General features: G+C 38.2%; 1 protein-coding gene across 1 annotated transcript in view; it reads right to left on the reverse strand.

Moving 5' to 3' along the window:
• Positions 1 to 206: 206 nt before the first annotated feature.
• The window catches only part of LOC122797878 (galectin-4-like), a 143,004-nt gene continuing 115,363 nt past the window's right edge, over positions 207 to 27,847 (reverse strand). The window contains exons 8-10 of the mRNA XM_044066814.1: positions 18,763 to 18,851; positions 4,603 to 4,768; positions 207 to 604 (exon numbers count right to left, since the gene is read on the reverse strand). Coding sequence (XP_043922749.1) covers positions 458 to 604; positions 4,603 to 4,768; positions 18,763 to 18,851 — 402 coding nt within the window. The 3' untranslated portion in view covers positions 207 to 457. The remainder of the gene's footprint in view (positions 605 to 4,602; positions 4,769 to 18,762; positions 18,852 to 27,847) is intronic.

Below are 27,847 nucleotides of genomic sequence, written 5' to 3' on the forward strand. Positions count from 1 at the left end.
CCACCTGAAATGATGCAGAGGAGTGTCTACAGAAAAAAATAACAATATATAATAAAATATGTATGTTTGTTTCTTAGTTTCCAGGTGGAGCTGTCTTTTAAGTGCTTGTCTTTTCCTCATGTAAGTGTACTGCTCTCTTTAATTGCTTGTTATAACAATGGTGACAACAGTTTTGTTACAGATAACAATGACAAATTTGGTGTATAGCAGATGAATTCTTTTATTGACAGGGACAAGGTTCACATTAGTAACTTCATTACTGAAGTCTTTCAGTGCTGCAGCAACAAAGTTTAACAGAGACTGGCCATTTACAGTTAAACAAAAGCACAATTCAAAAGACAAATCCTCAGATGGGAAGTTAATCCCTATACGATGACTATATTATTATCTTAAGAACTGAACTTGTTTTGATACACTGTCCGATTTGGAACTGGCTGCTATATTTCACATATGTTTTTCAGAGCTGTATATAGGAAATGGACACATCCCCACCAATTTCCATTAAGTCAATCTGCTGTAAGCTATGCAGACGATGGACATAGTCAAATGCATGTTGTCCATTCACAAACACCTTGAAACGACCATTACCAGAGCGAATCGATAACTAGACAAAAGAGAAGAAAAATTATTTTATATTCTGATGCATGTAGTAGTCAACATGAATATACAGGGGGCAACAGTGAAAACTGCAGGTATGATGCACACACACACACACACACACACACACACACACACACACACACACACACATATATAGATAGATAGATAGATAGATAGATAGATAGATAGATAGATAGATAGATAGATAGATATGTATACACATAGATATGCATGTACTTCGAAATATTGAGGTACAAATACATCAAATGGCTAAACGTCAATCCAAAAGGATCAAGAATCATAAGGAAAAAAATCATGTTTTTTGCAGGAGATCAAGCCCTACTGACCTCCTGCTAATTATATATACCAACTACGAGACTGGACAACAGCAGCTAAAGACAAATTCACACTCCCCACTGTACACAGGAAGGGACAAGATATGCACATAGTGAGTTTTTTGAAATATTCTTCTCCACAGGGATTGCTTCTTGCAACACACTACATCAAAACAAAATTGCAAAAACAATGCAAAGAACATATATTAGACCCTACAGACACCACACAAGAAGAGCAAAACTTGAAAAAAAAAAAAAACGTGAAAAGAACATATCTTACATCTCATTTTAAAGTATCTGAAGTCACTGGGGAGAAAAAAATAAATAAATGGTTTTATGTTATATTTACTGGAATCTTCAGGATTCAGTTAATGAATAAAAACTTATGAGGGCCATTCCTCCCATCCAGTAGTCTCCAGCAGAAACAATGGTAAAAGAAAATTCCTGAAAAGTACATCCGTCTCAGCAGAGCTGGAGTCTTGGTTCATTGGCTCAGTCTTTGTATCTTTTTTGTATGTACACTGCTATCTAAAATTCTGAACTGATTCATTCTCTCACAGAGTGAGGCTTTTCATACATTCTTTGTTACTACATAACATTTAACATCCAGACTGAAGCACAACTGTGAAGATTATGTTAATGAATATATTATGACATGTATTTGTGCAAAATAAAAATGCCACTTCTTTACAAGTATGGATTATGAGTGTTTCCCATTACTGGCCGTTTCTGATACTCTGACAGGTAGCTGCAATGTTTTCTTATTTTTCCCTGCAATAAAGGTATTTTTAAAATGGGCTTTCACTATGATCACTTCAGACGAAAGAGAATAGGGCGCAGAAAGCTAACAAGGCACAGAGTGGAAAAGTATGTCTGATAGTGGCAGTAAAAAAAAAAGAGGGCATGGATTTGTTTTATAATCTGTGTTGATGGGTTACAGACCGTGGGCCTAACTAAAGAGGATTAGGACCCCAGACCATGCTGGGGTTTGAAATGGTGAGGGGGGACTTTGAAACTGATGAAAAACAGAAGCTGCTACCAAGGATAGGAAGGGTTAGATGGGAAAGTAGCCGGCACATGGATGTGCATTGTGCATGTTTGTGGAGAAGACCAAAGAATAATGTCGTTCACAGACGGAGCTAAATTATAGCTCTGGGTGGTCTACTGACAAAGAGGTCTGAGACAAAGAGTGTGTGCTGGGTAGGTAAATACTAGTCAGAGAAACAGAAGCACTGACACATGAAATTAAATCCACCCCTGTGGGGAGAGGGGCTGGGGTGGAGGGGATCAAAATACAGTTGGATAAAGAAGGTCATTGAGAGAGGTGGTGGGGGCACTTGGTATATCTGGAAATGAGGTTCTTTGGTAGGTGGTGGACAGCAATCAGGGTAACAGAGTACCTTCAAAAACTAGTAAAAATGTATTGTAGAACAGGATGAAGGAAGGTGATGGCCAAGCTAGTGGATGGGGATAGGGCAGCACAATTAGTGAGTGAAGGGCAGTGAAAGTTAAGGAGGAATGTGAAGTCAGAAGGAAGTGAAGCCAGGGAGGCAGCAGGATACAGGGTCAAGTAGCTATGATGGAGCACCAGATCAAAATAAGGTTGAGATTCTCAAGGCAGGGGTAGGAAATGCTGACCTTGCATGCTTAGTGCTGGGGAATCAGCTGGGAATAGGAGAAGTCCTTGTAAAATTTAGATTAAAATAATACCTGGAAGGAATAAAGCCTGTTTGTGGCAATTGTTAAAAGGGAAAAAAAAAGAGACCTCATATTACAATCTATATAGCCATTTAGAAAGGAGATGGTATAAAAGCCTAAAAGCCTAAAGCTGTAAGAATGAAATAGGAAGATTTATGCTAGGAAGTTCAGATGTTAGCAGCTGTTTGTGGAGTCTTACCAGTCTGTCATTTAATTTAAGTCTAGAAAGACAAGAGTCAGGAATGTAACAATTACATCAAAACACATGGGGTTTGGAGTGACAGGAACGGAAAGAGAACTGGGAGAGGAAACCACAGAATGCAAAACAGGGCTTCAGTTTGGGGATATATAAAAAGTGATCTTTAAAAGTTAAATTGCAGGACTGTGTCTTAATCAAGGCAGTAACCAGCTCTAAAAGAGTAAAGGAGCTAAGGGAGAGACCCATGCCTTATGGCTATCCTCCTTCAAAGACAGACAAAACATGTTGATTAGAAATAAAGCTGAATGGATGAGACAGTGTGGTTAAGGGGGCATATGAAATTTCCAATGAGTTAGGTTAAGAATAGTTTAGTGGCACTGGAAAACAGTGTTTTTGATCAGTAAAAGTTGCCTGGGAACCTGTTCCTACTAGCAGCATTGCTTCTGGGGTGAATATGGCAGGACCACTGAGATCTTGTACAGCGGTACTAGGGATTGGGACATGAAGGTACTGGGATACAAGATCTGTGGGAGGGAATGTACCTCGGAAAGGTGGTCCCATATATGACAGAACTCATAAGTGACTGAAGAGTATGAGAAAGTTGGGCATGAGAGATTCAAAGAGATAAATGATTTTGATAGTAAAATTGGTCTGGAATGGCAAGAATGCTTGATGCTTCACTGAAGTATACCTTCCCCCCAGGGAAAGGTAAAAGGTTCAACAAATACAAACAGTGAGATGGATGCATTAGGCCAAGAGGAGAATTACTATTGTAAAAGATGACATCAGCATACTGCTGGCTGTCTGGGTTATCCCTAGGAAATGAGTCTTAGGCTCACTGGCAAGAAATAACCACACACTGGATCTAAGACTAGGACGTTTGGGTGAAACATTAGTCCAGTTGGATATAGTGTGTGTGTGTGTGTGTGTGTGTGTGTGTGTGTGTGTGTGTGTGTATACACATACATATATATGTATAAGGTACATATACAAACATATATAAGGTCTTGAGACAATGGGCTCCTTACTGGTATACCTACTGCCAAATAAGTCACATGTTGTATGTTGAATACAGTAGAGCAATGACTTCCTTGGATTTAGATGACAGACCTTTGTTTATAAGTTGCGCAACATAGAGTAATTTCCTCACCACTGTAGACACGTGATGATCAAAGGCTAGATGACTATCTATGGGTGTATCCCCGAGTCCCTGACTGCTGGGTCAGCTCTAAGGAGTGTGTTGTCAATATGATAGTTACCAGGGATGGATGACTTCCCAAAGGATACTGTTATGCATTTCTTGGCAATGCTTAGTCTTTCCATGGGCTTAAGTGTCTCATCCCTGAAGTATGTGTACAAGTAAGGAGACCACTGTCTCAAGGCCTTACTGCTCAAGTGTTTCTTTGTATCTCTTTGCCTATGCCAGACTAATTATTCTTCTGCACATCTAGGTAGAGCAGTCAAAAAACACTTCCTGTTTGGCGGATGATAAGGAGTGGAGGTCAGCACTGACTCTGTTCTGTACTCTAAGATCAAATTCCAGTGATATGGTGGCAGGAAATAACAGACCTGGTGCTAAGCGTCACTTTTATATGGTACATAATGCAAGTAAAACAGCAAAAGAAGGGGAAATTATCCCAAAAGTAATTCTGCAGGAAGTTATATAATGATTCTCAACTACTTTTTAGTTCTTTATATGTGATATAATTCAAGTCGAATCATACACAGGGTCAGAAATTCATATTGTGCAATAAACATAAAAATACTTACATCAAAGAACTGTCCAGGCTGGAAAGGATTGTATGACAGACCTCTCTCTTCACTTCCCCAGCAGCCACCGATTAAACTGTTTCTCACCACTGCTTGCTCATTGAATCGAGGGTTAATATGCAAAGCAATGTCATTGGAGTATCCAGCCTTGAAGTTGATGTGGAAACTACAAAATGAAAAATAAACAATATAATGGCATGTGCCAAGCTAGTAGGCTGTGTTCCAATCATTTTTTAGATAATGTATGTACAACATTCCATTCCACAGTGCTAAGGTACAGTTACCACATACATCTCTCATGAGTCAGCCCAATGGTCAGCAATATGGGTTTGCACACAGACAGTAGCCTTACCTTCAACCACCACATGACCACAGTGGTGAGGAAATCCTTTTATGTTGTGCTACTTATAAGTAAGGTCATGGCATCTGGATTTAAAGAGGTCATTATCCCACTGTACTCTACCCTTATCAGATCAATCATAGAGTACAATGTTCTCTTTGGTGTGTACCTGAACAGGCATATGCAGCAACTAGAGTGACCTTAGGGGTTTCTTACAAAAACAATGCAAGGCATAACAAATCTGCCTTATGCAGAGTACCTTAAAGCCCTTTCCCTGATCTATGCCTGACTTACAAGGCATCCACAAACCCCATACTTATGAATCTCCTACATATTCTTAAGTCAAATAGTACCAGAAATACAAGGCCTAAAGACCTGAATTTTTGTCTGTGACTTAAATAGACCATGCTGGAGAGACAGATATGTTTCCCAGAGACTGCCCCTCCTATAGAACAGGCTTCCCATCCATGTGAAGCTGAGTTCCCAGTTTAAGCGCAACCTAAACCAATGGATAGGGAACAGAAAATTTACACCAGGTCTGGCACCAATGTTTCTTATGGACAGAGGTAGCTTATAAATGCCTGATCCTCAATGTCCTATTTGGATACAGGACATCATTATTCTTTCAGCTTGGCTAGGCTTAAAAAGGCCTCCAGGTCATTAACCTAGTAACACTTTATGAATCTTTGCATCTATTAGCATATCACCAGCACCCGATATCCATACTTGTACCTGATTCTGTTTAATGCTAGCAAACAAGGCTTTAAGGAAATATGGGCTTTTAGCGATAAGTGACTATTTGACATATTTCGAGAAACCCTAACCCTGCACATTAATTTACACAAAAAAAAAAAAAAAAAAACAAACATTCCTTAACAGTACCACTGCACAAGACACTTTGGACATACATAAGGGCCATTAAGCATTCACAAGACTACATTTATACCTTAACCTAACCATTAATCTAACACTAATGTACAAATACACATGCATCACTAAATCTGTCCCTTTCCATAACTCTTACTCTAACCCTAACCAGGAAACAATCACAGAAACAGATAAAAAAAAATCTATTCCCTCACTTACCCTTACTCTAACCATAACACACAAGCACTCGCTCATGGGCACGTGTCAACCCATATACTGAAAAAAAGCCATCGATCTTAATCCATTAAACATAAAATACACTTGACAAAGAGTCCACTCCATAAGCTTCATCAGCTGGTCATACTTTGGAGCAAACTGCTGTTTGACAGAATGTCTGGCATCTACATCTATATCTATATCTATATCTATATCTATATCTATATCTATATCTATATCTATATCTATATCTATATCTATATATCTATATCTATGTTTCTATCTATATCTATATCTATATCTATATCTATATCTATATCTATATCTATATATATATATATATATATATCTATATCTATGTTTCTATGTATATCTATATCTGTATCTTTATCTATCTCTGTCTGTATATATACACCTTCAAATATGATTTTATGGCCATTCTCCCATTTTCATCACATTATTTCATCAAAATACTCTGTTGATGAAGAGGGCACAAACGATGCTTGTTTAAGTTGTATATGATCTCATATTTTTCTGTAACCTTTTGGTCCAATGAGTGGATGCACACATCTCCTGAAAATCTGTCTGAGCTCCATTGTTGTCTGGATTCCTCAAATCTTCCTAATGGACTTAAAGTTTGACGGAATATAAAATAACCTTTCAGGATGTTCTTTCCCTATCTCAGCAAGACTTGTAGAATATGGATAGATGATTACGGAAGACATTCAAATAAATTATTCATAGAGACTTTCTGAATTCATGTCTGGGACAGAACATAATACATATTGTATGCATGGGTTTCTTCTGAGTGGCTAATATTAAGAGAGAATAAGATAAGAATAAATAAAAGCAAGGTTTGGATGAACTTAAAATAAACTAAATGTACCCCTTCCAACAGTACTAATAAAAAGGGCTGTTTATTTGTTATTTTTTAAACTTGTCTTATATTGCTGCTGGCAAGGCTCTAAATTCATTTACATTCTCAGATGTACTTCTATTCACTACTGTTGCTGAATAGAACAGAATTGCTTTAATCTGTTTTCAATATTTACTGGCTGTTATCTACAGCTCTATAATGTGTTTATTGCTGTCTGCAAAGTCCCTACTTGTACTTACCTAGTCTGACTTCATTAGATTAGCTGCTGATGATAATTGGAACAGATTTTGTTTTTATTTTTTTTAACTGCTGTTTATATCAATATATTTGATATAACAATAATCTTAGTGCTGCTACCAAAGTCTTAATTATGTATTACTGCTAACCAGCTGTTATGTCCCTGTGTATGACTGTTAATCTCACTATGCATCATGGATTTTTGTAATGTACATTAGATACTGCAAGAATTGTAGCAGGCTTTGAATACTAATATTTTGTGAAGTTCTATCTTGCTTTTTTTTATATGTCTCTTACCCCCTATCTTGTCTCTCTTGCCTCCTAAGTAACTCTACCCACCTAGGGCTTCTAGAGCTAGTTGGCAGGAAGCTAAGAACCCTCTCCACATATCAGTGGGTCACCTCCTTGCATATCAAGCCAACAATCCCTTATCAAGGATAACAGTAAAGTATGTCTGCTGAATAATTCCTACAAGAAATACTTACTTTTGACTGTGCCAAAATATATGTATACCTAGGCCTGAGCTAGGATAGCCAGCAGCCTTTGCTTTTCCCCCATACATTACCTTTTCTATCTATCCCTCCTACCTGTTTAGATACCCTCCTGTTTTATCGCTTTTACTCACTCTCCTATTGTAGGCTACCTTTCTTACTCACTCCCAATCTAGCCTGCAATACTAGAATCGTCCACTAGGTGTTGCCCTATCTCCAGATATTTTACTACTCCCCCCTTTTTTTTCTCTCTTTTTTACCTCCTTTCCCCAGCTCTGAACTTCAGCAGTCCCCGAAGTGCTACTTAGCTGTTACTTTTTTCTTCCTTCATTTCTACTGCCCACTGACACCTCTCCAGTTCTCTCTCCTTTGTTTTTCCTTTCCACCTCTAACCTCCTGACTAGAGACTCCCTTAGCCCTATTTCTACTCCATTCTACCACTAGACTCAGTCTAGCTGATTGTTTTTCTTTGACTGTTTCAGTATCTGTTTCTACCTGCTCCGTTCGCCCTGCGGGCTCACTCCACTCCCCTCCCTACCCCCAATTCCCACCCACCCCCAAGGGCCCTACCTTTATACTTCCTAAACCACACCTCTTCCTCCTCCACTTACCCCCAACCACACCCCTACCTCTCCCATCACTCTCCAAACACATATCTTCCTTTCCCCACTTCAATCCTATCATACCTCGTGTTCTTACATTTCCTCTTCATAAACACTCTTCTCTCTATCCTTTCACCCTACACACTCTCCTGTTACCTATTTCTACTAATATTACCCTTTCACTTCTCCTTCCATCCACAACAGACACTACCCACTCTCCCATCTCCTCCCAATACATTTCAAGCTTCTACCATCAAATAGCCAGTATCATTTCATAAAATGAAGAATCAACACATCCCACCCTTTATCACACTCTTACTAACAATCTCACTACTACCTCCTTTAATCCTCACCCATATATTCACCTTCTTTGAAAACCCACTAGACCCAATCCAAAACTATCCCAAGAAAGAAACCATCTCTCCAAACTCACATCTACAATTTACACATGCTAATATAACATTCTCATCTAACTACATACTTCCTAAATATCATAGAACACAACACACAAAATACAACAACCTAAACCCCAGGAAATATCTATCTCATTAGAGTAGAATCCATAACCTATACTATCTAAACCTACTACTCTCTTTAAAGGATGGTGACATCCACCCTAACCCAGGGCCCCCAACTACTCCTTTTTCTCCCCTCAACTCCAAAATATGTCCTACCCAAGCCTTTTTCAAACAATCTAACTCCCTTTTTATTGCTCATCTTAATATACGCAGTATAAACAATAAAGTAACTCAACTCCAAGCCCTAACTGAAATCTACTCCTTTGATATACTCTGCTTAACAGAAACTTGGTTAAAACCTACAGCCAAAGACAATGAGATCATCCCACCTGGATATAATATCCTAAGACTAGACCGAACTTCCAAAAAAGGTGGAGGAGTTGCTATCCTATATAAACCTAGCTTACAATTAACCACTCATAACTGCAAACCACCTCTAGACTCCAATGCAGAAATTCTTATCTCCAAACTTCTTATTAACAATGCCAAATCCATCTATATCATTTGTATATATCTACCTCCTGGTAATAACATAGCAACCATGGAAAATATACTTTGCTGGCTATCCCATAACCTGCCTCAAGAAACCATCATTCTAGGTGACACAAATATTGACTGGACCTGCTTCTGCAGCAACCTCCCCTCAAGCCATATAAACCTATATGGGTATTCCCAAATCATTACCTCCCCTACCAGGATAAATAAATCCAACAAGAAATCTAGCTTATTAGACTGGATTCTCATTAACCATCTTCCTCATGCTTATGACTCAGGAACTCTCCCTAATGATTTAAGTGACCACTCTCTTACCTATATCATCAGACATAAAACCAACTTTCCCTCTCCAACATCCATTAAAAACATCAGATCTAAAAAGAACTTTAACCCTGAACTTTTCCAAATGGAACTAAAAGCATGTAACTGGTCACCCTTACAAAACCTACCTTTAGATGAAGCCGTTAGTTACTTTAACTCCAACTTCCTTGCCATCCTGAACCACCATGCCCCTACCAGACAAATTAGAGCTAAAAACAAACATGCTCCATGGCTCTCTAAAGAAACCAAACAAAAAATCAATGCTAGAAACAAACATTGGGCAAAATGGAGAAAAACTCAAAACCCTATACATCAACAAACCTTTAGACAACTAAGAAGCCAAACTAAAAAAGCTATAATATCTGACAAAAAAACTACTACCTCCTATCCCAACAAGCCAGTCAAAACAAGCCAAAGAAATTTTGGTCTAGTATCAACCAACTACTTCATCCAGGTCAACCCACCACTCCTAACCCTCAAAACACTGAACACAAAACACCAATAAATGTAGCCAATGATTTTAATACCTTTTTCACTGACACTATACAAACACTAGCTAGTCAGCTCTCACCTAACAACTTTACTTTACCTACTAATAAAGCAACCTCTCCCCCTTCTTTTCACTTTCAACCCATCCCAACATCATATATACTAACCCTTCTTCAGAAATTGAAACCATGCTCTCCCTCAGCAGACCAACTACCTGCTGAATTCCTACAACTAGCCGCTAAAGCTATTGCCTATCCAATATCTATCCTGATCAATAGAACTATTACCGAAAGTTATATCCCTACTTTATGGAAAATTTCCCATATTATCCCGCTCCTCAAAGGTGGGCAATCCACTGAACTCTCCAACTATCATCCCATTGCCCTCCTCTCACCTCTGGCAAAGATCATGGAAAAATGCATTCACAGACAACTACTTCACCATCTAACACAAAATAATTTACTAGCCAACTGTCAGCATGGTTTTAGACCTTCACATAGCACCACTACTGCCCTTCTTTCCTTCACAGATAGTATCAACAAACACAACAATCTAAACAAACTCTCTTCTGCCCTATTTATTGACCTTTCTAAAGCTTTTAACATGGTAAATCACCAAATTCTCATCACAATACTAAAATCCCTGTCACTTGATACATCCTCCATAAAGTGGTTCCAGTCTTACCTTGACAAAAGACAACAGGCCGTACTATGGCACAAGTCTCTCTCTACTCACTTGCCAGTCAACCTTGGTGTCCCCCAAGGATCCATCCTTGGACCTCTACTTTTTTCCATTTTCATCAATGACCTTCACCTTGCCATCCTCCAAGCCACATGCATACAATATGCAGATGACTCCACACTGATATGCTCAGCCCCCTCCTCTTCTGAACTTCTCTACCTTACCCAACAAGTCTTTAACACAGTTGAGCAATGGTTCACACATAGATGCCTTCTCTTAAACCCCAAAAGACTAAACCTCTCCTTTTCTCTCCTACTAGAAAATCCCCATTGGATTTCTCAGTTAACTCTACCAATAAAACTATTATATCCCCTGAACCTACCACCAAACTATTAGGAGTCACCATTGACAATAATCTAAACTTTGATATCCATATAAACAATACTATGAAAACTGTCAACAAAAAGTTAGGCTCTCTATATAGGATAAAATCATTTCTCCTACCTTCATCTCGAACCACAATAGCACACACTCATCTAATCTCTCCTCTTCTATATGCCTCACCTATTTTTACTAAACTATCTAAAAATAATCTCAGCAAACTGGAAATTTCCTACAATAACATCGCCAGATTTGCAACAGGTAACCCATTTAGAACCCATCACTGCCTTAATTTAAAACAGCTAGGATGGCTTGAACTACAAAATCTAATTAAATATCATCAACTAACTATAGCTCACAAAACCCTTTACACACCTTCCAAAACACCTATTCTTTCCACACTAATCACTCCCTATAAAAACCTAGATTCCTTAAGGTTTTCTCAGAAACTCCTAGCACATACTACTAAAACAAACAACAAGGCTGGTGACTCACTCTTTTCTAATATAGTTGGAAAAGCCTGGAATATCCTACCAAACTAACTCTCCACACTTCCCTCACTTTCCTGTTTCAAAAACAATCTGAAAGTGCATCTCAAAACTCACTGGCTATGCCCATGCTCTAAACCTGACTAGCTCAAGGGTCACTAAATACTCTGATCTTCACATCCCATCTACTCATCTAAAAAAACTTCTTCCTTATAAAACTAGTTCTACTAACTATCACTAGAACACCTAATCTATATTACTTTCATTTGCTATGACTGTATTCTACACTGTAAATTTTGGGATTTTAACTGCATCCTTTGTTATGCCTGTATTCTACACTGTTATTTTTTTTTTTACTATGATAACCTGTAATTGGCACTGTAAATAGATTTTATTTGTCTTCTATATCCGTAGATAGAATTGTGTTAAATTCATTGTCTTACCTAGGAGCTTATCTCCCCGGGCCTCTACTGAAAATGGACATGTATCCAGTTAGACTAGCCCGGTAAACAAATGTAAAATAAAATAAAAATAAATAAATAAAACTTTATTGAGCCACTAAAGTGAAAGATAAGTGCTTTCTCCTACTGAACTATTTTCAAGAGCTGCAGCTTTCTTTAGATCAATGTTAATGCCAAACTAAGTGTTTTTTAACTGTGTTTCTCAACTGAACAGTGCTAAACTTAAGTTTCAGTCCAAAAGTTTCAATACAAAGTAACTTCCAACCCCTAACCTCAAAAGTGTGATGCACTTGTCGGACAGTCATGTTGTGATGGGGTAAGGGAGGGGTGTCAGGGTCAGTCTAAAGGGGGATGGAGGGTGGGAAATTAGTGAGTAATGGTAGATGCCATTGGCACTGATTCTGGCATCTGAATTTGGAAAATAAATTCTGTGGATTGGTCAGTGTGGGGAAAACTATGAGCTTTTTCTTAGGTGCTAGGCTTCACAGATCAAATGGCTGAGAGAGTGGACTCTTTATGCGTGTTGCAAAAATTGTGTAGGTTTGTGTGGAGGGCATGATGTGAATGACAAGAAGGAGCCTTAGTGAACAAAATCATGTTTATAACAACAAACTCCCATCAGCTGCTGGGATTTGAAAGTACACAGTCTGTATTAAACTGAATTAATATCACAAAGTGCCAACTAAGTAAGTAAATCAGGTGAAAAGAGGATAAATACAAAAAGCTGCAAACCCTCGCAAAATGGGCAAACAATAGCAGCATATATATGTTTGTATATTTAAAGTCTCATAATACGTTCATAGGTTCATATCAGGCTAGTGAATGCTAGGGTCTTAATAAGCCTAGCCATGCAACCCTACCCAGTTTTGTCCCCAAGTACCTTTGACACATATAAAGAGAGGTAGCTAAGGGTTATCTGGGGGGGTATGCTACTTGGGGGTTAATTCACTTACTGTCAACTTCTGCCCATCAGAGACATGAGGGCCAGGCCAGGGATAAATTTGAAATTTCTTATCCAATTTTCAAGGTTTTGTTTGAGTAGACTCAGGGATGAACTCTGTTTCACTTAAATGGTAAGCTTATTCCATGGTGCGAGGATATTTTGATACACATATCGGTCTCTTCAGTATGTTCTACTTGTGCCACAGGCAAAGTTCAGATCCTTGGATCTACTATTTCTGCAGCTGTTTCTTTTGTGGCTGTGCAAGAGATCCATCAGAGCCAGATGTGAGAATGCCTTATATGCCAGGCATAGATCGCCCCTCAGTAACCTGTAAGAGACTGAATACAGAGACAGGGCATTAAGACGATCTGTGTAGGACATGGTATTCATAACCTGGATTCTCCAGGTGATAAACCTTTGAGGGCATTCCAACTGTTTCAAATGCCTGGTTATGTACATGCCATAGGGGGAACTGTACACATAAAGGAAGAGTAGAGTGGTAGTATAACTTCCTTGTACCTGAAAGCCATACTCTTGCTTTTGAGTTGGGCGACAGAATGATTTTCTTACAATCTTGGCTACATGTTGGTCGAAGGCCAGATTACTGTCTTCATATGTTCCTGAATCCTAACTACTGGGTCAACTTATAAGGGTGTTTTATCGATGGAGTAATTATTGTGGGTGAACAATTTCCCAAAGGACACTACAATGCATTTCTTTACGTTGAGTTTTAATCTGTGGCTTTGGCACCAGTAAATTGTTTGTGTTAGACCCACCTGTAGGATGCCAGTGTCATGGAGAGAATCTGTGATAGATCCCAAACTGCAATCATTTGAAACTTAGTGAGCCAGAGGCCTCTGATGCTAGCCTTGACTTCCAATGAGTAGATGCCAAACAGGAGTGGGACCAACATGGAACCCTAGAGTACTCTGCTGGTGTTTAGTCTCCTGCTGGAGGTGGTCTCACTGATCTTGACTTCTTGGGTTCTATCTGTGAGCGAGCCAGCAATAAACAGAGCTATGTATGGATTTATGCCTAGCTCTGAAAGTTTAATAACTGAGTGAAGTATTGTAATGAATGCCTTGGCCAGGTCAAGGTAGGTTGTATGCAACTTTTTCACCTCATCCATAGCCTTGGTGACCCTCTCAAAAAAGACTACCACATTGAGTAGGCAAGGCATTCCCTTAACAAAGCCAAACTGGGATGACTCCAGTATCTGTAGGTAGTCAATGTCCTTGTTGATCATTTCCATGATAATTCGTTATATGGCTTTGTATATTAGACTTGTCAGACTTATGGGTCTGCAGTTCCAGATGTCAATTGATGGTCCACCCTTATGAAGAGGGATGATGGTTGCATCCCTCCATTCACCTGGCATGTAACTTGTTTTGAGACTGTAGCTGAAGAGTGTTTTAAGTGATCCTGCTAGGTCATGTTTTAGGCTATAGGAGGTAACTGGGGATATTGCTGGGGACCATTAAACCAGTGTTTTTTGGCTTTAGTGAGCATTTCCAGGGAATGTACCCTCTTGATAGTTAAGGAGGATATGTTAGAAGCGTTTTCATAGGATATAGTATGGGGAGTGGGGGTGAAGTTAGAGCTAAATTTATCAGCCAGTAGATTTGCTATGTCACCCTGGTCAATGAACATTGTACCATTTACTACCAGTTCTGCACACTACTGAGTGTTACTTTTAATATTCCTTTCATGGTTGAGGAAGGCCTTATGATTGTCCTTAGCCTGGGTGGTTATTCTGACCTCGTAATTGGCCTTGTTGGACTTTATTAGACCACTTAGTATCTTGTTTAGTTGAATCAAAGAGCTCTTGATAGTTGTTCTTTCTGGCTTTGGCCATGACGTTTTTACTTTTGTTATATACGCTGTTAACGTAAGGATTCCATCAGCAGGCTTTGTTTTTGGTGTTAGATTTGGGCTTACGTCTGCTAGGTACATCAGCATCAATGCAGCCATTTACATGTTGGTACAGGGTTTTTGTGAATAATTCTATATAGGTAGCTGTGTTATCAGGGTTTGGGCATGTCATGAATTTTGATAAACTAGCCAATAAGACTGAAAATCAAACAGGATGGAAGCAAGGAACATGGTGGAGAGTGGCATGGGGTAGTATTGGATGTTTATTGAGAGAAGGTTAATGAACAAGCCTAGTACACAGACTGCATGGAAGAGCACTGATAGGGAGTAAACTCAGGAAAACATTAGCTCATCTTGGAGGTTTAAGGTGGCTTAGGTACCAGGATTGAACAAGGAAAGCAATCCCATAGGGTAGGTGGGAAAACTGAAGTGGGGTATAGGAGTAACACCTCACTGAATGCTCACAGCCTGTCTATCCAGACCAAGCCACAATTTTCTTTTCTTTCCAAATTCAGGTGCCAAAATTAGTTCCCATGACCTCTACTATTTCTTGTACATCTCCCATACCCTACACCCCACTTGAGACTGACCCTGCACCTCCACATATCCTATCACAACCAGTCTGACAAGTGCATCACATTTTTGAGCTTAGGAGTCTGAGTTTACTTTGTACTGAAACTATTTTGACAGCAACTTGAGCTTGGCACTGTTCAATTAAAAATACAGTTAAGAAGCACTATCACTCTGGCTTGAACACTTAGCTGAAGATGGCTACAGCTCAAGTAAATAGTCTAGCAGGCAAAAGTGCTTATTGTTCATTTTAGTGGCTCAAAAAATTTCATTTTAGTTCATTCAAACTGTGTTTTTATTTATTTTGTATTTGTATAGTGATATAGGGACCTGAGGCTTATTGCACAGAGTTAGAGGCTATCAGTCATTTTAATGTTTTCTTTCTCTGATAGTATGAGACAGATAGTCACTAGAATTCAGCTTTGAATCAAAATTAACAATATACTCATACAAAAATTAACAGATAAGAGTTTCAGAAGCTATTTCCTCAGCTGGAGAAAGACAAGAGAATGTCGGATACTGCCTTCTTTTGTGGCATGGGGCTTTTCTTACTCCACCTTGATATAGCTCTACATGTGGTAAGGTAGCTAGTTTATAGGTTCATAGGTTCATAGGTTGGTACTAGGCTATCAGCCCTAGGGCCTATACAAGCCTAGCCATAACAATTCCCTGGCTATTTTCTCTCACACATTTATTTACTCCCCTGACCCCCTGTCTAGCAGGACGTGATCCGATCCCCCCGGTGAATTTTCTCTCCCAATCATCATCATGTTCCTTTTTGAAGAGGAGGAGGAGGCACTCTTACTTCTACATGTATGCAATCTATTCCAGAGTCTGGGGAGTCTCTGGGTCAACTCATAACTCCATCAGTATGTTTTGTTTATTGTGATGGCAAGGTTTAGATCTCTGGAGCGTGTAGTCGGGATCATATCTTCTATCACTTGACAACATTTTTAATTAGGAGGCTGAAGTCCTTGAAGTTGTTTGGACTGACCAGTTTTACCAGTGTTACTCTCATTTCAATGGAATTTGTCTCCACAACCATCCAGTCTTGCTGAAATTTGATTTCTGCCTGTGTGAACGTCAAGTATTATTAGAGGGAGAGGTGTCTCACAATCCCACATTTTGGGGAATCGGATTCCTAGCAGAAATTATAGATTTACTACTACAAGTCTGAATACTTTGAAAATTAATAAGAAATTATGACAAAAAGTGAATTTTGAAACTTGCTGTTTTAAAGCATTTTCCCAGGAGGATTTGCTTCCATTACCCACTGATGGCCATGCCTAGCTAATTATGTATACTAACTTCCAACATTATATTGATAGAATATTGCCTGTGCTGTGAGATACTCCATTCTCAGAATTAATACACATGTGCCTCCATCTTTGCACTTAAAGTTTTACTGTTCAGAAAGTCACAAATATTATTCTTGGGGATTCAGCAGGGACTCAGGGAATCTCCATCTTAAATAATTATAATACCTTCCAGGGTGTCACCGGGACTCAGAAATGTCAGCAGTCCCACTTAGGGGTACTTTTTTAAATATTTTTTTTGATAGAATAACATGATTCTTTTTAATAATGTGTTGCTATTTATTTTTACTGAACAATTTGCCCATAATTGCATGTGTTTTACTAATAACGTTTCTGAAGTGTGGGACTGCAAAATGCATTGCATTAACAAGTTTCTGGGAACAAGGTTAGTCCTATTGTACTTTGTGTGATAGAGAATTTAAGTAAAAGTTTCTTCATCTCTTAATACATGGATGTCTCAAGACAGTCATAGGGTATTTCTGAGTTCTTTGTTTTCTTAAACATCAGTGCCCTATTAAATAGGATACTGGGGTATATTAGATTAGGAGAGACTTGTAAAATATCCAAGTCTTTAAGGAAGCCCTGGAATAGGTGTTATTAAAAGCCACATGTTAAGTTTAATCCCTATTTAATTTTATAAATTTAAAAGTTTTAAGAATATTCTTAAGAATGTATTTATTATGATTTTTTTTTGGCATGGGTAATGTTCTGATGAAGATGGAATATTTTTCAGTTGTACCAAGCACAGGTTTACGTTAAATAGAGTTTTCAGAACTAATAAAATTCAGTTTACAGGTAGCAGATTGGTTATATCCAAAGGTTCTCAGAAATCTGGTCAGTGCATTAGTAGACCTCTAAGAGAAATCTTAACAGATTATTGGCTACTATAGAAGTGCCAAAGCACTGTAAGACATCAGGTGTGGTACCCTTATACAGGTGATGGGAGTGGGACAGAAACAGTATGGTGAAGTATAGGTCAGCTAGCGTATCAACAGTAACTGGGAAAGTCATAGAGCAAATTCTGTGAGGAAAGCTAATAGGATTTTAGAGGACAACAGTTTCCAGTTCTGGAACAGTAGTCAACATAGGTTGATTGCTTGAAGGAACTGTCAGTGAAACATGATCCAGTTTTATGACTGTGTTACAGGCAAGCTTAACAATGGAGTACCAGTAACCATGTTCTACTTAGGCTTTATACCTTTCAACCTCTCAGAGCAAGAAATCTGGACAAAGCCAAAAATAATGGGGGAACAAAGGCCCAAAACTAGGGACAGACTTTTAAATATCACTTATGTGTATAAACTTAAATAGTTGCTATAATAACAGGTTTTGCATTATTTTGTGTTTTCTGAAGGATATGAAATTGGAAACTCAAATGTCTGCTAGTATTTACTATTATTTAGTGACTTCACGCTTCAATGATTTGCCAGAAAACCAAAAATATGAGGCAAAAATATGGATATTCTACAAATATGTGGACAGTTGAGAGGTATGCAGATTATTTTATGAGATTTACTTATGTTTACTGCAATAGATTTTCCAAAAGCTTTGACTTTATGGTAGGCAGTATTTTTCAGTATTAAGATATTTTCATGTAGCTCAACATTTTTTGAAGATTTAAAAATACTAGTTGTAAACTTTTTTGTAATTAGTGTTACAAGGATTAAGTCTGTGAATGTTTAATAATTTAACAGCATCCTTATCTGATATATACAAGAATATAGAAGAAATTCAGAGACATTAGTTCAAAGCTCTAAGAGTGCTTCAGTGTTGGGTTCTAGTAATACTATTGAGATAAGTAAAGATCCAGAGGCCAGAGGCATGCAGGAATCACCTGAAGCAAAGGTTCATGGTGACTGATTTATATGTGTCTGAATAACTGTGTTAAGCATCCTCCCTGCCAACGTATGCACTACTACAAACACACACACACACACTCACACACACAAACACATACCCTCGCACTACAGTACCACAGTGTGATGAGAGTCATACCCAGTAGCTCCATAAGGAATGTTTCCTCTCACAATGATTGTCTTCTTGGGGCTAAGTCCACCAGGAATGTGAGCAACATAAGGTATAGTCTAGGAAAAAACAGATACATTTGTTATGGTAAATTCTGATTATGTACAAATCAGGAGCATAAAATCTGTACTTTTCCCAAACAATGGATAACAGATAAGCCCTACCACATCAAAAGACGTAGAAAGGCAGAGTGATTACTGTATTTAATGCATTAACTACACATAATACTGCACTGTACTGCCATGCACTGTACTTTTTACAACATATACAGTCTGTCAGTTTATTAATGAATTTAAAGTGATGAACACAGCTTTGATACTGCTCTGTCTGTACAACAATTTCAATAATCGTATTAATTGTTTCATATTTCTTGCTTTTGAACTTTGTTATGTACATTGCAGAGTTAGCTGGTAACTTTTAATTCAGAATATGAGTACAATAAAAGGAACAGGGAGCCTGACTATATCACATAGGTCCAAAATGCATGATTTTTCCTAGAAAAGAAATTATTATATAAATTATAGGAATATATAAATCTATAAATTATTATATAAATTATAGGTATGTATAAAACTATAAGTATAAATTTTATATATATATATATATATATATATATATATATATATATATATATATCTATGAATCTATCTGTAAGTATAAATTATATACATACACACATACATATATGTATGCATGTATAAATCTAAGTATATATGTGTGTGTGTGTGTGTGTGTGTGTGTGTGTGTGTGTGTGTGTGTGCGCGCATGCGTGCATGCACGTGTGTGTGTGTGTGTGTGTGGTGGGGGAATAATCAAACTCATTGCAAGATACCTGTATATCAGATTTGTTCAATGCATGGAAGAAAGCTAATGCAAGTCACCTAGACAAAACATTCAGTCACAGATCTCTACCCCCTCACAGACTTCAAAATTCAGCAAACTAGCACCATCATGAAGTCATTTAGCAGGAAAATGATCAAACACAGAAATACTCCAACAACAATCACTACAAATGGACACTCCAAATGCAATACATTACTAAGTTTGCGTGCAAAAGTAATAAAAGAAAGAGAACAATACAGGAATCTGAACTGTGACATATCTTAAAATAATTTTAGCATAATTAATAATAATAATTTAAACATAAAACTTAATAAAAGCACTAAAAATTCAAATATAAGTACATTGCCTGGTAAGGAACAGTCAAACACATCCAAAAGTTAAACAAATAAACTCTTGAAGAAAGTGAAAGCACAAACTCCACAAACAGAAAATGCAGTGTAGGAAGAAACAAGAAGAGAATAACATGGAAAAAAACAGTCTCCAACTTATATCTTTATTAAAGAAAATGTATAAAGAGGACACAACATATGCTAAGTTATCAATTAAAACAAATAGGAAAACAAAGCAAACTTGTCCTCTCTTCCCCATGCATTTAGAATTAGCATTTGAAATTTTAGGAATTTCTATCAGAAATAATCCTAGAATTAAAGGAATAGAAATAAATGACAATTATAATTCTAAAATAATGTTTTTTGCAGATGATATAATGTTAACAAGTTTAAATTCCGAGGAATCTATTAAAGAATTAAATACAATCATAAAAATATTTTAACAACTCCCTGGCTTTCATTTCAACAGTCAAAATTCTAAATATATAGTCATAAACAAATACACATTAATACAGAGTGACACCATTGGGAATGACTCTCAAACTTTATCATATCTAGGAATAGCAACTACTAAATCTTTTGAGGATACAAGCGATACCAATTATCAAAAAGTTTATCAGGAGCTAACAATTCTAATTTCCAAATGGAATAAACTAACAATATCCTTTGAAGATCAACTTCAGTTAATAAAGATTGTTTTATTTCTAAAAGTGTTATATATTTAATAAAATCCCTGATGCTCCCAAACAGATACAATTAAAAAATAATAAACTTCTGTTAAACTTTTTCTGGTATCCTAACAAACCTAGAGTAGCATTAGGTCACCACATTAGGTCTTGGAAGCTTGGTGGCATTAACTTTCCTGATATAGAAAGTTATGCAAAAGCAGTAATTTTCAAGGTAATAAATAATTGGTAATATACATCATACTCATCAAATTGAAAGTCTATACAGCTCTCTCTCTCTGTGTGTATATATATATATATATATATATATATATATATATATATATATATATATATATATATATATATATATAGATAGATATACATATATGCATGCACACACATATAGGTACACTGTCATTGGTTGATTAGAGTTTTAGTCAACCTATTTTTTTTCAACAAAGCATATGCTCAGCAATTGTCAAGACTGCCAATTCCTGAGAAAGGAATTATGCTGGTTCCAGGGGGATTGTTTGATCTCAAGTTGGAAAAATTAATTAGCAGGGAAGATGTTGTGTGTAGCCCCCGCATGGAGGAGCCCTCCCCTGCAAAAACATGTGTTTTAGTTTGCATGGTCCAAGGTAAATCCAGAGGGCATGCTCAGAAGTGTGTCAATGTTTTGATGTTGTTAAAGGTCAACATTAGCATTGTTGATGTTTTCTGTGTTTGATGGAGATCAAATCATATCTTTTTATATCTACATCTATCTATGTATCTATACATACAAATATATATAATATATATATTTATTTATAGAAATGAATGCAGCAGATAAAAAGTGTCATATAAAACAGCTGTATTCACGCAATGGCACTTAAAAGGCTGATTTCACTAAAAAGAAAATTTAAGATCTGTAGTATGTAACAGAAAGTAAATGACAATACCTTTTAACAAACACAAAGTCTCTGGTTCAGGTCTTTTCAAGGTTCAGAGGTTCACGGGTATTTATTAGGCTAATTATCTGTGAGGATCTTAAGAAACACAGCCCTGCATTCCCATGATAATTATTAGCACTCCTTATATTTTGTAATATGAATCTCCAAAGAACACAGGTTGACAGCAACCTCTCTTTTGACCACCACATTGCCATTGTGGTCAGAAAGTCCTTCTATGTGACACATCTCATTACTAAGGATTTTGCATCCAGGAAGAAAGAGGTCATTGTCTCCCTCTACTCTTCCCTCATTAGGCCAATCAATGAGTACAATGCCCCATTTGGCATGTACCTCACTAGACACCTACAACAACTGGAGAGGCCACAAAAATACCTCACAAAGAGGATCTTAGGCTTTAAATAATAGACAGATTCAAAAAACTCCAACTATTCTCTGTCTCATATCGCCTACCTAGAGGCAATATCTGTTTGACTTGCAAAGCCATGTCTGACCCAGCTGTGTTAGAAATGCTACATCTAAAGAAATCCCAATCCCTCCACACTACATGCTTCAGAGACCTCAACCTCATTACCACAATCAACAGAACAAGCTGGAGGGACAGGTTCATAACCCAGAGACTGCCCATGCTATAGAATAGACTTCACATTCACTTCACAAGCAGTGCACCTCACTGGCCCTCTTCAAAAGAAATCTTGATGAGTGGATGGGAAATAGAAAATTCACCCTGTGGATCACTCCAGTGTCTTTGCTTGACAGAGACACTGGGAACTAAGGTTGGGTGGCATGATGCTAGGGTAATCCTATGGGCTAGGCTTGTAAAGGCTCCAGGGCCATTAGCCTAGTACACATCTATGAACCTATGAACCTATAAGTATATGTCAGGTACTTACATGCTTCCCTACCCATGAAGGCCACTGGTGCTAAACCAGGGGTTAATCTGTGGTTACCCATCCATTCATGCAAGTTATGTTTCAGTACAGTAAGAGGAGTGTAACGCTTTATGTGGTGGGGAAGCCAGTTCCACAAAAGTGGTATTCTGTGTGATATACACCTGTCCCTCCAGCATGTTCTTTTAATCTTGCAGTACAAACTGATGTCCCTTGAGCAGGTGTTTCTGTTACCATTGGACCTTCAAATGTGTAATAGGTCTGACAGAACAGGTTATGTTGAGGTTCTATACATGAGCCAGACGTCATATGTCATTATCCTATATGATACTGAAAAGAGAGGCAAGGCTTTCAGATGGCCTACATAGATTTTTTGATTTAGGCTCATGATTGTTTAGTGAGAAAGCATTGTGGTAATTTTGTGTCAAGTGTTCAGACAAGGACATACCAAAAGGGATATTATACTCAATGAATGGCCTAATGAGTGCCAAATACAGAGGAATAATTATGTCCCTGGATCTGGATGCCATACCCTTCAGTAAAAGGTGTGCTATCCTTACAATAATGGATCCATGGTGATCAAAGAACTGTTCATTGTCAACACAGATTCCCAGATCCCTAACTATGGTATCAGTTTTCAGGAGTGTGATAGTTACAAAGGAGGTCATGGTTGCTGAAGGATGCAGTTATATATTTCTTAGCATTAGTTTCAGTGCATGGTTTTGGCACCAACTATCTGTTTGTGATAGGCCTTTTTGTGGGATCAGGGTGTCCTCAGGGGAGATTATGATGACACTAGGTTTTACAGTCATCTGCAAACTTGATCAGCCACAACCTCTTAACAGTAGCTTTGACCTTCAAGAAGTAAATGCCAAAAAGAAGTGGCTCCATGAATGAACCCTGGGGTACTCCACTAGTGATGGGTCTTTTGGAGGAAGTAGAGCTGCCCACCCTTGCTTCCTATTTGTGAGACAATTTGCTACCAAGAGAGTTACATGGGGACTAGCATTTAGCTGGGAGAGTTTATCTATGATGCCTGAGTGTGGGATGGTATTGGTCACCTTTGCACAGTCTAGATAGGCAGTGTGCACTGATTTGCCCTTGTCCATTGCATTAGTGCCTTTTTGTGAAGAAGTCAACCAGGCTAAGTAGGCAGGACCTGCCCTTCATGAATCAAAACTAGGATGGGTCGAAAGTCTGTATGTTACCTATATCCCTTTTTATTAGTTTCATTCTGATCCTTTCCATTGCCTTATAGATGAGACTTCTCAGTCTTATGGGTCTGTAACTACCTGGGTCTGTTGTAGCCCAACCTTTGTGCAAGGCAATGACTGCTGCTGTCCTCCATTCTTCTGGCTCAAAGCCTGTTTTGAGGCTAATGTTGGATGGTCGCTGCATGGAGGCTGACAATTCATGTCTTAGGCTAGCCAGTAGACAGTCTGGTATGTCATTTGGCCCCACAGAAGTAGTATTTTTGGCCTTACATAGTGCCTTGAGAACTTGTTTTTGGAAGATTTGAGGAGGAGGAGGGTAGATTTGGGTATTTGAAGGAGAGGGGGTGAAGTTGGAGCTGAATATGCCCAGCAGTAGATTGGCTACACCCTGGGTCTGAGTATGTGGTATCATTCACTGTTAGTTCTCTGCAGTGCTCAGCATTGCTTCTGAGATGTTGAACATAGTGAAAGAAGGCTGGGTGGTTGCTTTACCCCATATTTGGCTTTATATATCTGATCAGGATTCTGACTCTTTTGTTTAATTTAGCCAAAGAATTTTTGGCATATTGAGAGTTGAATTTATTTTTCTATGAAATTATTATTTTTTTGTTATTATAGACCCTCTTTATATTAGGGTTCTAACCTAGGAGTTTATTTTTGAATTTTATATTACATTAATTTATAAGAGATACAGTGTGACTCTATGGAACTATTTACATATGCATAAAGCTTGGCATTAAAGGATTTTATATATGCAATATAATCGTCAAGGTGAAAGGGACTTTTGAATTTTACCAGATCAGCACGCAGTTTTACTAGATTAGTTTCTGAATACTGACGTATTGGAGGATGATTCTGGTTTCAGTCTTAAGATGAATGTGACTGACTTGTGGTCTGATTTGACCAAATAGGAGCCTACAATAGGTAGGGAGCTGATCTGCTGCATATTGGTAAGGACCATGTCCAGTATTTTATCTTCCCTGATTGGAGTTAGGATTAACTTGTCTAGGGAGGTGGTATTTATGAAATCCAGAAATCTCTGGGCATACTTGTTTGAGGATGTATAAGTATCCCAGGTGATGGTGGAATAGTTAAAGCCTTATAGGAGAATTGTATTTGGCTTAATGTATAGGGACTCCATACTGGATAAGTATGGGTCAAGGGAGACATACAGTGGGTCCTGTAGGTAGTAATAATGTGATAAAGAGTTTTGTTTATAGTAAGTTGGACATGGACAAGTTCCAAGTCATTATCTTGTCTGAGACTGGAGGTGAGAGTGTCTTTTAAGACTGTAGAGACACCTCTGCCTTTAGTGTCTACTTAATGTTGTGAGCCTGCAAGAGTGTAAGGCACCGAAGACCTCCACTGTTGGAGTGCTTTCACTGGTCTTGATTCAGGTCTCAGTGATGATGCATATATATTCATTGTCCAGGGTAAGTGGTGCTTGTAAGGAGTGGAGTTTTGTATTAAGGCTCCCAGCACTGAGCAGCGGCACCTTAATTTTACCCTGATTCTGTTTACTTATGTTTGATGTTTTATGCGACTGAATCTGCATTAAAAAGACACAATGGGGTGGACATTGTTTTGCCCAATATATGAAAGCCTTGGGGTGTAGAGGTGCAGCCCAATCCTGGCAAAGCAGTCTGTACTGTCTACCATCTCTTATTAGGCTTATATATACCATACCCCATCAGAATGACACCTCTAAGCCAATTGTTGAGCCAATTATCTTTTGATATATCTTATCATAAACAAAGTATTTTTTCTAGCAAACAATCATTGGAAAATATCCCTTCTCCAGAGCTGTTATACTAGGCCTCCAGTCCCTTCTAAGTGTGATAATTTTCTCTTAACACTTCCAGATTTCCCTGATCTTTCTGTAACCTCTGATTTGGGCTAACAGCCCCCTTCTTTTATACACTTTTGTTAACATCTGAATCAAATTGTCAGCCATCCTTTAGTACCCCGTTAATGGAATATTTTTTATACAGAGTATACACACAAGCAATATTATTTTAATTTCTATTTGCACCAGCGAATTCACATACTTAACTGGTGAAAACCACCAGGCTACATTACATTTGACCCACTCAGCTTAAAACAATTGGTTTCTGGTCCTTGGGTTGGTCTGTACACCCTTTGCAGGCTATCCACATTGTGGTGGATAGAACCAGGCCATATACTACTTTAATTTTGAAGGACTGCAATTACAAGGCCCATAGAAATGACTTCATATTGCTCCCCTTTTGCTGATAGGACCACTGTATGAGAGCATGATCATGTATGAGGACAGACTTCCTACCAAGTAGGTAGCACCTCAAGGATTTGAATGCTCACTTAACCTAGTCAAGCACTTACATTCAATAGCAGAATACTTGGCCTGTGCATTGGTCAACTATCTAATTATGTAACATATGGGATAATCCTCTCCATCGAACTACTGGGACAGTACTATACCGATGCAGCTATTATGAAGTGTACAGTTAAATCAGGAAATGTTAGCATGGGTTCTGAGCATAAGAGGTTCCTCAGTAACTGGAAAGGAGTCCATGTGTTTATTGTCAATTAAACTTTCATAAGCATCTTCCTGTTAATCAAACTAGTGAGAGGACATGCAACTGTTACAAAGTGCGGCATCAAATTTTCTATTATTTCCAGACTGGCTGAAAAAAGATATAGCCTATTTTTTTTGTCTGTGCACTGGCCAGTTTTTACTGCCTCATCTTTTTCTTTGGAAATTAAAAAGTTCCTTCATACTACTACACAGCTCCCATACTTTACTTCGATTATACCAGTTTTATTCTCAGGATCATTTACATTGAGTCCTGCCTGCTTTAGGGAGTTTAAGACAGACTGAATTTAGAGTATTTCTTAATCCCAGTCTTTAAAATGTATGACTACATTGTCTAAATTTGCAGTGCAGAGTTTGAGGATCCTGTCCATTAATCAGTGGAAAGTGGCCGGAGCACAATGAAGGCCAAAGGGAAGAACACTTTAAGGGAAGAGGTTGTCAGGAGAAGAGAAGGCAGTTTTATCTTTAGCTTCCTTAAGGAAATCTACCAATAGTCTTTATTAAATCCAGATAGGTAAAATCCTAGCCTTCCTTAACTGTTCATTTGGGTCATCTACCCTTATAGGATGTGTGTGTGTCTTTCGGCTTTTCCCGGTTAGGGGTCGCCACAGCGGAACTCCGGTCCGCTAATGATTGGCAGTAGAGTTTTACATGCTGGCTTGCCGGGCCTAACGCACAACCTTCAACGAAGGAACGCCATGTCGTCACACAGTAGACGCTTTAACTGAGAATCGAACGGGCAACGTCTGACTGTGAGGCGACAACGCTACCGCAGCACCACCACCGCAGTTCATCTACCCTTATAGGATAATGACTGAATTTAGAAACACTGCTTAGTTTCTTAAAGTCATTGCAGAATCTAACAATTTTATCTGGGCTTGGAAACAAAACTATGAGGCCATTCCAGTTTACTGGCAGACTCTGCAATGTCCTCTATTTAAGGCATCTTTTCAGCTCCTCTCAAAGTGCTTCTTTTGGGATTGAGGGAGCATGTAGGGCTTCAGGTTAACCTTCTCCCTTGAGTTGTTTCAGTATGTTTGATTAAGTTAGTTTTGCCAGGCAATTCTCACACTATAGCTTTATGCCTTAACAAGAACTCTTGTAATTCCTTTTTTTGGCATTTTGATAAAGTGTCATCTACTACTATCTTAGGTATGGATAACAACCTTCTCTCCTCATCAGGATCCCTAGCTATGACTACTAAACTTACCACATCTATCTGTTTCTGTCTCTCCGAGCTCCCAAAACATTTAAGTGGTCTGTTGGTTTGGAATGTTTCTTCCCAATCTGTATAACTTTATCATTTAAGTTGCTTAGCTTCTCCATGTCTTCAAAGGGCTCTTCCCCCTTTGTTAAAAACCTGTTCTCCACAGAGGGGACTAAGAATAATACTTGCCCCCTAACCTGGAACTCTCTTTTCTTAGCATTCTTGTTGTGTATTCTTTGCTGGGAGGCCTGTGTCCTTATCATATGCTCTGAATTATGGGCATTACAACCTTTAATCTATCCTCTGCATTAGTGCAATGTTCTAACAGAATTTTAAACAGTGCCCTTTCCTCTTCCCTTATCTCTTTTGCAACGTGCAATGA

The sequence above is a fragment of the Protopterus annectens genome, chromosome 1.part0, assembly GCF_019279795.1.
Source record: "Protopterus annectens isolate FY-2018-M chromosome 1.part0, PAN1.0, whole genome shotgun sequence".
Taxonomy (NCBI): Eukaryota; Metazoa; Chordata; order Ceratodontiformes; family Protopteridae; genus Protopterus; species Protopterus annectens.